At 50.0% G+C, this 12,831-nt stretch overlaps 1 protein-coding gene across 1 annotated transcript in view; it reads left to right on the top strand.

Annotated features, from left to right (window-relative positions):
• LOC144770590 (cathepsin D-like) overlaps positions 1 to 12,831 on the top strand; it is a 288,565-nt gene that overhangs the window by 227,145 nt on the left and 48,589 nt on the right. Inside the window, exon 8 of the mRNA XM_078655246.1 lies at positions 7,713 to 7,811. Within this exon, the coding sequence (XP_078511372.1) occupies positions 7,713 to 7,811 (99 nt within the window). The remainder of the gene's footprint in view (positions 1 to 7,712; positions 7,812 to 12,831) is intronic.

Genomic DNA, 12,831 nt, shown 5'->3' with positions numbered 1-12,831 from the left:
TCGATCGTAGCAATTTGGCGGGGTCTCCAGCTTCCAATACTGATTCAGTGGGAGTTCACAGAAGTCAAAAGGTTAAGAACAGCTGCTCCAAAGTATTTAGCGTGACATACTAGATGACATTTGTATGGTTAACGATCCATAGTAATTTATGTGAAAGAAGAGGAATGGGGCCTATCACTTTTTTTAGATAGTGAGGGTGCCTATCCTGAAGCATTTGCACAGTAAAAGCTCTCATAAAAAATCTACTATGCACGGTTCTGAGATTACTCAGTTTCAGTTCGATAACTTTATTTCAGCCTCGAAGGACCATAAAAGCACAAAACAGTATGAACAATACAAATATTAAGACAATAAATATTGAATACTTTTAAAATACATTGAGTATATAAAAAAAAAATCAAATACATAGTAAAATGGAATTAAACTATATTTCATTATCGAACTTACATTTGATTGTGGCAAAAATACATGCTAGGCGCTAATCAGTTTCCTACGCCGATGCCACATTGTATTCAGGAAACGCGACACAGCAAAGACAATAGGGGGATGGGTGTCGTATTTTAGGACTCTCATTGCGCGTGAGCACTGGCGAAATCCCAAGTTTCTACAAATAGGGATTAGCCAGTACTTACGTGCGCCCTGATACCCTGGGCAAAAGAAAAAGACATGTATGTCATTTTCCACAGAATGTCCACAAACGGGGCATTCTTACTGATTGCTTTTGTCCCATTTACTAGAGAAAACTCTAAGAGGCAAAGTGCCCAATCTGAATTCCATGTAGAGTTTTCTTCCTGGTACGGGGAATATCACGTCCAAGAATTCTTCCCTTTTATATTCTGCCTTGACCTCAAGGAATTCTGTAGTCAGTCTTCCCACCCCAGAGCTCCCCTGAAGGGTGGCTAGATTGTAGTTCTTATAATGGCGGATCACCTAAGCCTTGGTGATCTCCGGGCAGGCAACATCCGGGGTCTCCCAAAGCTCAGGTAGGCCTATCCTACTACTAATGTACTTTATATAAGACAGCCACCTAATGTTCTTGCCTCTCAAGGCATCCCATATATCCCTGAATTCATTTCTATCGAACACGAGTTCCGGGACAGACCACAGTCTTTTCCAAAATGTTAGAGGGCGTGATGACATAACCTCTTGAATGGGGAGCAACCCTAGGTCCAGACGCAGTGGGACGAGTAAGGTGCTCACAGGGAGGCCCAATATGTTCCTTAGAAAGGTGTGTTCAACCTTCGCCAAACTGGTGGAGTTTTGATGCCCCCAGAGTTCGGCCCCATAAAGGGCTACTGCTCTGGCCTGCACACTGTAAATTTCTATAACTGGGGCCGCCGGTTTGAACTCAGACTCTCTATGGAGCTTCTGCATCCCCCCCCCCACCACTCTTGTTAGTTTGAGTGTAGCTTTGGCCAACTACGGTGTGGCGCCGCGGCCAAGGCGACTGACGCTGGAATCTGGGGATCAGGGTTCGATCCCTGGCTCCGGCGGCAGGTTAGCCCAGCACCATGTGACTCTGGGCAATAGCTCGCTTAATCTTCCCGACAGCCCCCAGCGCCTAGAGACCCTTACGGGTGATTGTGCGCTTTACAAATGTGGATTATTATTATTATTATTGCAAGTGTTCACCCAGGGTAATGCCCAAAGAATCAAAGATTTTGACTCTCTCTAGAGGAGTTCCTCCCAACAGCGGATTCGGGCGTGTCTGCCTCGGGGGATTGAAGATCATAAACTTTGTTTTGTCCAGGTTTATCTCCAATCCCCGCAAGACACAAAAGTCCGCAAAGCCATCAAGGATGCGCTGGATTGCCCGTTGATGTCTTGGACAACAACAAAGTGTTGTCCGCGAACATCAAAGCGGGCACCCGGCCCGTGATTAGCGTCGGGGCGTCTATGTCTCCAATCCCAAGTAGGTGATCTACCAGGCAAAAAAGGGTGGGCGCCAGTACACAGCCGTGGTGGACCCCCTGCCCGACCGGGAAACGTGGAGACAATTCACCCAACCTTCCACACCTCACCTGGGCGAAGTTATCGGAGTGGAGCCTAGCTAGAACATTGAGGAGGTAACCTGGTAGACCCAACTCATGCAGCACCTTCCAAAGTTTAGCTCTGTGCACCAGGTCAAACGCTGACCGCAGGTCTACAAAGATCATGTAGAGGCTGCCATCCTCTACAGTCACTGTTCTCCAGTATAAAACCTGGAGTCTAAATAGCTGGTCCACAGTTGATGTTCCCTGCCTGAAGCCAGCCTGGAAGGTAGACAAGACATCATGTTCATCCATCCAAGACTGTATTCTGCCCAGGATGATGCGTCCCATCAGTTTTTGGATGACGTCTATAAGGCTAATTGGCCTATAGTTGGACGATTTCAAGGGGCAACCTTTTTTTGTAAATAGGGACGATTTCGGCACCCCGCCATGAGTCCGGGGGATCAATGCATTTTAGAATGGCATTATATAGAACACAGAGATAGGGGGCCCATATGTTCGGCTCTGAGCGATACAAGTCACCCGGTAGCTTGTCCAAGCCAGGGGCTTTATTTGGGGACAGGTTCAAGATGGCAGACTCAACCTCCGCCGGTGTAATCTCCCAGGCCCCCTCCAGTCGATACTCGTGGGGGGGGGGCATGGGAGAGGGGTCTCTGGTCCATCATTGCTCGGGAGGGAGTGCAGCATCAGTTTTCCTTCCTTACTCCCACAACTAACAATTGACCAAAAGGATTTGGAGTCTTTGGACTTGAGTGCAGTTCTTAAATCTTCCCAATTGTCCGCCTCCCACTCCTTCCTAGCCCTCTACGTAGCCAACTTGTACAAACGCCGGTAAAGCTTGATCTTGTTTTTATCCTGGAGCCTGACCGCACAGACCAGTTTGTTTTTAGCTTTCCTACAGTTGGCGTTGTACCATGGTTGGACTGTAGCTGTTTTTGCCTTAGGTCTCCCCTCTGGGTAGAACACATCACCCAGGTCCCGCACGAGACCCTGGTGGATAATTAGGGGCTCCCTGCTGAATACTGGGGTTTCCTCCACCTCCGTAATACCGCAAAGGTGGGGCAAGGCCCTTTGATAGACATCAGCCAGTTTGTTGGGAGAACCCAATATATATGGCCACTTAACCCTCCACCTGTTATTAGTTAAGGATAGCGGAGGAGCGATTAAATTTGGATCAGAACCTGGGTTACACAGGCCCAGGCTCCCAGGTTTCAAATACATGACCAGGGGATTAAGGTCACTGTCTTTCCTAGGAAAGATTTTGAAGTCTGAGACCATACCCCATGTTCTTGCTTCCACCAGATTATATTCCAAGATGGAGTTTTGGCCCTCCCTATTAAATATCATTTGGGCTGCTCTATCTGAGGTAGTCCTCTCATTACAGGCTCTGAGAGAGGTCGAAAGGGTAAGGGAATTAATTTGTAGGACCAAAGGGGTCCATGCTCTCACCACCGGAATCTGCGGTTCCAGGATGAGCCATAACTGGTCCTCTTCATCTGGGCCGTCGAGGGATGAGTCAGTGAGTGGCTCAAACTGGCAATTAAAATCACCACCCACAATTAGCGTTACTGCTGGGTCCAGAGTTGGAATGAACTGCACAAGTTGGTCTATAGTTGGAGATTCCTTCCCACTTACAGTGGGTCTCGAGTAGATATTAATTTGCGCAGCTTGCCTATTTCCAGGGAGTGTAAGTAACACACACTGCACATCTCGAGACTCAGTGGGAACCTGGACAGCCTGTGCCCCCAGGTGTGTGCCGACCCAAATGCTGAGGCCCCCAAAAGGTCTACCCCTCCCCTTCTTAACTGCCGATTTGCTGAAGGTTGAGTACCCACACCTTTGTTCGCCTAGCAGTGCCCAAGTTTCCTGGAAAAGGCAGACATCGTTACTTTCCACAAAAGCTCCCCAGTCTGGGCACAACAGTTTGTTTTTAATTCCAGCCACATTCCAGGAGAGAATTTTAATAGAATCCTTTCCCAACCCCATCCTGTTTTCAGAACCCACCATGTTCAAAGTGTCCCCCCGAACAGGCCTCTCCTCTGGTGTGTTTGTAGGGAATGATCGCCCTAGCTCTGGTGGCTCACTGTCTATGAGCCCATCCTCAACCTCCGAGGTGGCCATAGTCTGGCCCTCCACTCCACCCAAAGGGGGCCGACCTGGGCATCAATCAAGCTGCTCTAACACACTGAATCTATTCATGAGGGCGAGCAGATCGCTCCTAGGGCCGTTGTTATTATTCCTCATCCAGGGGATCCGAGTAACGGGTGGTCTAGGGTCCAGAATACCCTGGTCGCCCCTATTCTGTGAGCCTCTCGCCCTATTTGATGTAGGAAAGAAATAAGTCAGGTGGAGAGATTGAACTTGTGATCGGAAAACCCTGGGGCCCAGTTAGAGGTATAATCCACCACCCTACTATCCCTTGAATTTATGACTATACAGTCTCCCTCTATGTTTTTCACCCGTGGCTCTACCCAACTTACACGCCGTGCAAAAAGAATTTAGCTCGATACGTGCAGTGGCAGAGGCCTATTATAGTTGGGCCAGTGTATACATTTATTCTTAAGGGTGACATAATCCTCCCTGCTCTCTTGGTCCATGGCTGGCACTCCAGCAAGGACAACCACATACGGGGCGGACTCAGGAGGAAGATCCAGACAATTAGTTTCTAAAGTAAAGGGTGGGGGATTCAGAGTTGCACTCCTGGAAGAACTAGTATGGGGATTGGCGAGCCTACCACCCCTCACCAGCTCTAGGGGTCTATGCCCCTCTGTGTGGCCGACGGTGCCCTCCCCAGCTAAATCCCCCTGGCTCCGCACCTGGAGTCTCTGGGGTAGCGGGTCTATGGGCTTATCCGTTGGCAATACCGGGGGGTTACAGGACACATTATTCAACCCAGATGGCCTCACTGGGATGTCCTTAGCTACTAATGAATCAGAAACCACCCCCTCCCCTAGGGCAACAGAGTGCAATTGTTCCAAGCATGCAAGTCTGTTTTCAATACCATTCAGTCTATCATGCAAAGGGCCACAAGTCTTGACAATTTTTTTTTCCATTATGGCCCAGAAATCTTCACCCAGGCCCGTGTGACATCACTAAAGTCTAAGGATGCCCTAGATGCATGATCTGGTTGCTGGCCCGCAGGTGGGCTCACAGCGACCGTTGGCAATTGGTCCTTTCCCCCACCATTACATTTTTGCATTTTTGCCTTCCTCTTGTTCATGGGTGCGCCCCCCGCTTCCTAACTTTAGGATTCCTAAACTGAGAAAAATCCTAACTTTAAGACTTTCAGTATTCACAGAAGACATTTAGGAGTCCTAAAGTTAGGAGTCCTAACTTTACTACTCCTAAACTGAGAAAAAACCTAAATTTAAGACTTTCGGTATTCACATAAGGCATTTAGGAGTCCTAAAGTTAAGACTCCTAACTTCTGTGAATACCGAAATGAGTAAGTGCTTTCTGTGAATACCAAAATGAGTAAGTACCTTCGGTGAATACCAAAATGGTAGTAAGTTTAGGATTTTGTCTTAAGTTAGTTCTGTGAATCGGGCCCCTTGAGTCTTTGCCCTTGTGCATTGGACATTTCCGAGAACAGGATCACAAGTCATTTGATGAATGCCTGAACACGAAATTAAAAGGGTTGCTAGATAAGGTTGAGGTATCTACTGCACCTTGAAAATATAGATGCCCCTAGATATGGTATTTACCAGGTGTGGCCCCACTGACTGGGCTTTCCCTATTAAAAGGATGGAGTACATGTGAAATGGGTGCTTTTTTGTATAAAATTTCAAGATACAACGAAAGTACAAGCCTGGAACAACACACAAGGGAAATGGCCCGTAGACCACAGTGAGACCAAACACACATCACTTTACCTAAGAAGAAGGCACCTGGAAATCAAATGACTTTGTTAGTTGGTTCACTATAGTGTGTACAATGGAGACCTCGTACCCCAATGCCCAGATACCCATAGCGGTGACAAATGCTGATTGATCGTACATATTACAAATAGATGTATTTTATAGGGAGGAAAGCCTTGCTAAACACTCACCAGGATAGGATCACTAGGAAAGAGTTTTAGGAACAATTCACCAGATACCCCAGAGCTTCTCATCATCAGTGTGCCCTACACCCTGCCCAGCTTTGTAAGCCAAGAACGGTGTCTAGAGTACAAATGGTGCGCCGCCTTAGGACTAAAGTGTCTACATAGCTTGCTTCGGAAGAGACGAAAGATCCTCAAAGGGGATCAGTCTGAATTGTGAGTGAAAAGAACAACAGATCAGTCTTAAAATATGTTCTAAAAGGCGGCGGTCTCCACACAATTCATATTATGTGTAGTGGCCAGCACCAATTAAACAGAGGTTTATTCATGTATGGACCTAATCAGTTGTCACTGCATAAATACATGTTGTGTAGTTTCACCAGAGCTAAGATTGCATTTAGACTCTCACTACTCTTTGTGAGTCCTATAACCAGTGCGTTATCATTGATCCAATATTCCTGGACAGGGTGGTCACTCCAACTCTTATGTGAACACGTGGAAGCCAGACTGACCCATATATACCAATCCGGCTGGTCACAAAAATATTTGTATCTCTATCTGGCGTGGACTGTGTCAATCACAGAGGTCATTCTGTGCTAATTCAGCGACATGATGCAAATTCGATCATCTAAAATAAAACAATGTACTTCTAGCCAAAAAGAGAACCTCTTGTGTCCACCCTGATAAACGCCGGACAGTAATGTCCAAGATAACAAACAACCTTGCTGCTGGCTCTCTCTAGTGCATACATATTACGATTAGACATATCACATCTGGGGTTTTCACAGAGGACACTGGGGTGCTTTTTCGGTAGAAATACATATGTTTCTTCCCTATGAAATAGATCTATTCTTAGTATGTACACACTATTTGAAAGCCAACTAGTAATGTCATTTGATGTATGACCTTCCTTAGACGTATAGATAATAGATATGTTGCTGACATCACTGTGATCAGTGGACCGTTTTCTGTCTCTGCTGTCCCAGGATTTTTCTTTCGTTACATCTTATATGTAGGGGGTAAACCTCAGCTTTTTCTTTTTCTCTTTTCTGTAAAAGAAAGTTTCAAGCCTTAGAATTTATCCCACATTTCCCTCTAGTAAATTTAGACAGATTTGACCAGCAGAAATGTACCTAAGCAAAATGTTGGGAGTGTGGTAATCAGTTCACATCTCCTAACTCCAATACTTGCAAAAACGTCTGTTTGCACAGGGATCGGAATTTGGCTCTGAACTTAGAATCGGGGCCAAAGACTTCCAAAAAAACAGCAAGTTATAATTGTCTGACTCCGAACCCTGGCTGCAGACGGCACAATATGGAAAGCTGGAGTATAACACGCTGCAAGCCAATGGTTACAGGTGAGTAACTTTTTTCTTAAGCTGTCACTGCCCCCACTGATTCTGTTTCTAAATGGCACACCCTTCCACTCATTAAATGCCCCCTTGTACCGACGCCTCAGGGCCCTCTCTGCAGTGGCTCTGGCACAGTCTGAATATGAATGCACGTCCAGCTGGCAGCGATGCCCCCTGAATCTGCGCAGAGACACATTTGCTCTCTCCTGAGCGTGGGTTCAGCAGGCACTCACTGTCTGTGTCAAAAGCAGGCACTTCTGGTGATGCAAACTTTGTCTGAGGCAGTAACAGCCCAAGATTGTTCTGACTCGCATCTGTTTTTCCTTTCCAGTACTTGATTGACTGCAAGTCAGTGCCATATCTGCCTGTGGTAACTTTCACCCTCGGAGGCCAACATTACAACCTGACCGGGGAACAGTATGTTCTTAAGGTAAGAAAGAGCAACAGCGACAGGTTTCTGTAAAACTCAAGAAGGTTGAGTCAAAGAAGAGACACAGAGACAGACAGATACAGAGACAGACGCTCGAAGAAACATGAGCTGAGAGAGAGATACAAGGGCATGGACACATATTGACTCCTGACTCTGATGTGTAACAGTAGTAATATGGCATGCAGCACGGGCAGAGCTACCATTGGTGCAGCAGTGGTTAAGGGGTGTGTATGGACCACAGCACCACAGTTCTGCTGTCTTCCACCACCCAACGAGCAAAGGGGGTACTTACCTTGCTTGTATTAGGGCCCATAGCACCTTTGCTGCATTAAGGGGTCGATTAGGATGGCGGACGGAAATGGGTACTGTCCGCCATGGTCGTGGAAATTTTACTCCCGGCTGCGCCGCGGAGATTCCGCGGTTGGGATTAGGATAATCATGTCACGAAACTCCGACCGCGGCGGACGGATCATAACCAACACCGTCCGCGGTGGACGGAACACATCCAACTCCGTCCGCGGCGGACGGAGTCCAATGAACAACCACTGCCGCGGACGGAAATGACCGCGGAAAATAACACATGTACCGCCATACCTGTGAATACTCCGTGGCCGCAATTAGGATAAATCCGCCAGTACCACGGAACGCACAGCCATCCACGTCCGCGGCGGAAAGAATGCAACGATAAACACTGCATCACTGCGGAAGGCCAACACGCACAACATCCCTAGCGGCAAACAAATGTTAGAAAGTGTACCGCAAGTCCAAAGCAAACATACGAACATTGACAACGCCCCCCCCATACACCAACACCAAGCACAAGCCACCATGACACGTCCCAAGTATCCAATAATGCACACTAGTCAACACGCCCACCTACCACCTGACTGCCAACAACCATTGAGACACGACTATAAAATGACACCCACACACTACCACAATCCTTTGCATCACAGCATTGCTGCTAGCAAGAGGCCCAAATCGAGATACTGCTAACTCACATAGAAGACACACAACCACCACCCTACCACACCCACCACACAAACACCCACCACACAATTCCTACACATCACACACCACACACCTGCACCCCCCAACTCACTCAACTCACACACTGAGCACCAGACACCATGGCACCCAAAAAAAAACTACATTCACGGAGACCGAGTTGAGGGTAATGGTAGATGAAATAATCCGTGTGGAGCCCCACATCTTCGGGGCCCAAGTCCAGCAGACGTCCGTGGCGCAAAAGAACCACATGTGGGACAGGATCGTCACTCGGGTGAATGCGTCGGGGACTGTGCCGAGGACGAAGCATGAAATTCAGAGGCGGTGGCATGACCTGAAGACCAGGGTGAAGGGCATCCGATCGAAAAACAATGCAAGAGCCATTCTTACTGGCGGTGGAACACCCCCGGAGCCCATACCCTACACCGATTGGGAGCAGAAGGTGCTGGTGATACTACACCCAGAGAGCCTAGACGGACTTGACGAAGGAGAAGAGGCTGGTAAGTACAAATCAAGCACCACGATCAGCACGACATGGTCAGGCTCACACAACTGAGAAGAAACATCTCCTACGCCCCAACCCATGCACGTTGGACACCAACTCACAAACATGTACATGGTTCCCAACAGGCCCCCATGTTCACGGTGAGGGTGGTGGTGGTGGAGGGTGGGGTGTGTGAGAGGCCCAAACTACAACTCCCAACAGGCCCCCATGTTCACGGGGAGGGTGGTGGTGGTGGTGGAGGGTGGGGTGTGTGAGAGGCCCAAACTACAACTCCCAACAGGCCCCCATGTTCACGGGGAGGGTGGTGGTGGTGGTGGAGGGTGGGGTGTGTGAGAGGCCCAAACTACAACTCCCAACAGGCCCACATGTTCACGGTGAGGGTGGTGGTGGTGGAGGGTGGGGTGTGTGAGAGGCCCAAACTACAACTCCCAACAGGCCCCCATGTTCACGGTGAGGGTGGTGGTGGTGGAGGGTGGGGTGTGTGAGAGGCCCAAACTACAACTCCCAACAGGCCCCCATGTTCACGGTGAGGGTGGTGGTGGTGGAGGGTGGGGTGTGTGAGAGGCCCAAACTACAACCCCCAACAGGCCCCCATTTTCACGGGGAGGGTGGTGGTGGTGGAGGGTGGGGTGTGTGAGAGGCCCAAACTACAACTCCCAACAGGCCCCCATGTTCACGGTGAGGGTGGTGGTGGTGGAGGGTGGGGTGTGTGAGAGGCCCAAACTACAACTCCCAACAGGCCCCCATGTTCACGGTGAGGGTGGTGGTGGTGGAGGGTGGGGTGTGTGAGAGGCCCAAACTACAACTCCCAACAGGCCCCCATGTTCACGGTGAGGGTGGTGGTGGTGGAGGGTGGGGTGTGTGAGAGGCCCAAACTACAACTCCCAACAGGCCCCCATGTTCACGGTGAGGGTGGTGGTGGTGGAGGGTGGGGTGTGTGAGAGGCCCAAACTACAACTCCCAACAGGCCCCCATGTTCACGGGGAGGGTGGTGGTGGTGGAGGGTGGGGTGTGTGCGACAGGAAACAGAAATGTCTACTAATCTATATGACCATGTAACGTCCACATTACTGACCAGCTCTATCTTGTCCCTCAGGTGATCGTTAACTGACTGGGGAAACCAGTACCCGCCCGCCAGCCTCGCCTCCCACACATACAGGACTCTCTGGTGACGAGGACACAGGCAGCTCCGGTGCGGAGGATGGAGCGGGACCAAGCACACAGCCAGGGCCATCTGGCTCACAGGGACTCCCGGGACCGACCACCGTCGCATGTGTGACTCCAGCGACACCTGTCTCTGTGATCTGCACAGTCCCCACCACCACCAGTAACACCAGTACCACCAGTACCACCAGTACCACGACTCCTGCCTGTGCCACCCAGCCTAACCCAGCGCACGACGCTGGTCCATCGGCCTCACACACAAGCAGGGTGAGTGGGCCACAAAGAGAGGCAACGGGACATCAGCCAATCAGGCGAGCCACACACCGCCGTACAGAGGAAGGACAGCTACCCCATCCAGTGGCAGAGTCCCTGCAAGCCCTTGCCAGGTGCCAGGCGTCATACGACCGGTCCCAGGCAAACGCTGATCGTGCACACCAGGACTCAGTGGACAACACCAACATGTTGCGCGAAATCTCTGGGGTCCTTGGCCAGATGGTGCACATCATGGGCCAGCAGGCAACGATGTGGAGGGAATGGGTTGGCCGGAACACCCCCCCCCCCCTCCGCCAATTGTCGTAGCGCCACCTCCACCGTCACCTCCACCTCCACCGCCACCGTCACCTCCGCCTCCACCGCCACCGTCACCTCCGCCTCCACCGCCGCCACCACCACCTGTGCCCCTGGCGACGGATGTGGCCCATCAACAACCTGCCCCCCCAGCTGCCTCTGTTCCACCTCAGAGACGGAGGGGCCGGCCGAGGCAGGAAGTGGCTGAGAGCAGTGTTGGAGCGCCATCCACACGCTCCAAGAGGGGACGCCAATGACAATGTCACTGCCTGTGCCAGACATTCACCCTGCTAAGTATCCTGTCCCAGATAGACAATCATTCCCACTGGTCTGCTGGACTACCCTGACACCCCCCAATGTGGTGTCAGCACGGACATTTCATCTGCCATTACCTTCAACTCCAACTCCCTCCACCCCACTTACTTGTAAATATTCACCAGCACAAAAGCACAACCTGTAAATAAATTTCACTTACACACACAATGATGTTTTGCCTCCATGTTTATTCACATGATTGCCTTCAGAAACAGACGTAAACAGGTTCAGGGATCATAGTCGTACATGATCATGGCGCTGCGGGAGTGACCTAGGGAAAATCAGAGACAGCAAACACACGTCAGGAAACAGATTGACACACATCACAACACAATGCACAGCAACATTACACAAACTACAATCATCACAAAAGCATGGGATGAGAGCACACACATCATGGAGACTTGTATGTCCAAAGAAATGAAGACACACATATGCAACCATCACAAACAACACACAGCTGATGAACCCCACATCCACACAACACCAGCAAACATACATGAGGCATTGTCAACCGCCACTAGAGGTAGTTACTCACATTCAAGGGAAGTAGCGATCTTTGAGCTGGCGCCTCTGGTCCACACCTTCCTCCTCACCACTATCCTCATCAGTCGACATGGGTGGGATGGGAGGCCGAGGAACTTCTTCGTCTTCAGGGTCCAAGAGCAGTTCAATGTCATTGCGTACTGCCAGGTTGTGGAGCATGCAGCAGGCAATCACAATCCTGCATACTTTTCCTGGTGAGTAAGGCAGGGCCCCTCCGGTCTTATCGAGGCACCTAAACCTAGACTTTAGCAGTCCAAAGGTACGTTCGATGACTCTCCGTTTCCTTCCATGTGCATCATTGTACCGCATTTCACCCGCTGTTGTAGGATTACGTAGGGGACTGAGGAGCCAGGGCCGGTTTGGGTACGCCGAGTCGCCTATGTAGGGGGATGAGAGACACAAACATCACAACAAGATATGGTGGGTACCCCATGCCACACAGAGATCACAAGAGTCCCCACTGCACACTCACCAACAAGCCACGCTTGACCGGGTCGCAGATTTGCCATAAGTCGTGGGACAATGCTGCTCCGCATGATGTGGGCGTCATGTGCGGAGCCAGGAAATCTTGCACACACATGGGAGATGATGTTGTTTGCCAGGCACACCACCTGCACGTTCAGCGAATGGAAGTGTTTGCGATTCCTAAAAACTTGCTCACGTGCCCGTGGTGGAATGATAGCGATGTGTGTGCCATCAATTGTACCCACAACGTGAGGTATGTGGCCCAGTGCATAGAAGTCAGCTTTGACTGCTGCCAACTCTTCCGGCCGTGGGAAATGTATGTAGTCATTCTTGTACAGCATCATAGCTGTTAAGACATCCCGAAGAACCGTGCTGAACATGGCCTGTGACATCCCCCCGGCATGTCCAACTGTGTACTGAAAGGTTCCAGTAGCAAAGAAATGTAGTACC

The sequence above is a fragment of the Lissotriton helveticus genome, chromosome 7 (assembly GCF_964261635.1).
Source record: "Lissotriton helveticus chromosome 7, aLisHel1.1, whole genome shotgun sequence".
In the NCBI taxonomy this organism is placed as follows: domain Eukaryota; kingdom Metazoa; phylum Chordata; class Amphibia; order Caudata; family Salamandridae; genus Lissotriton; species Lissotriton helveticus.
The sequence above is the reverse complement of the archived record's forward strand: the minus strand, read 5'-3'. Positions and strand labels throughout refer to the sequence as shown.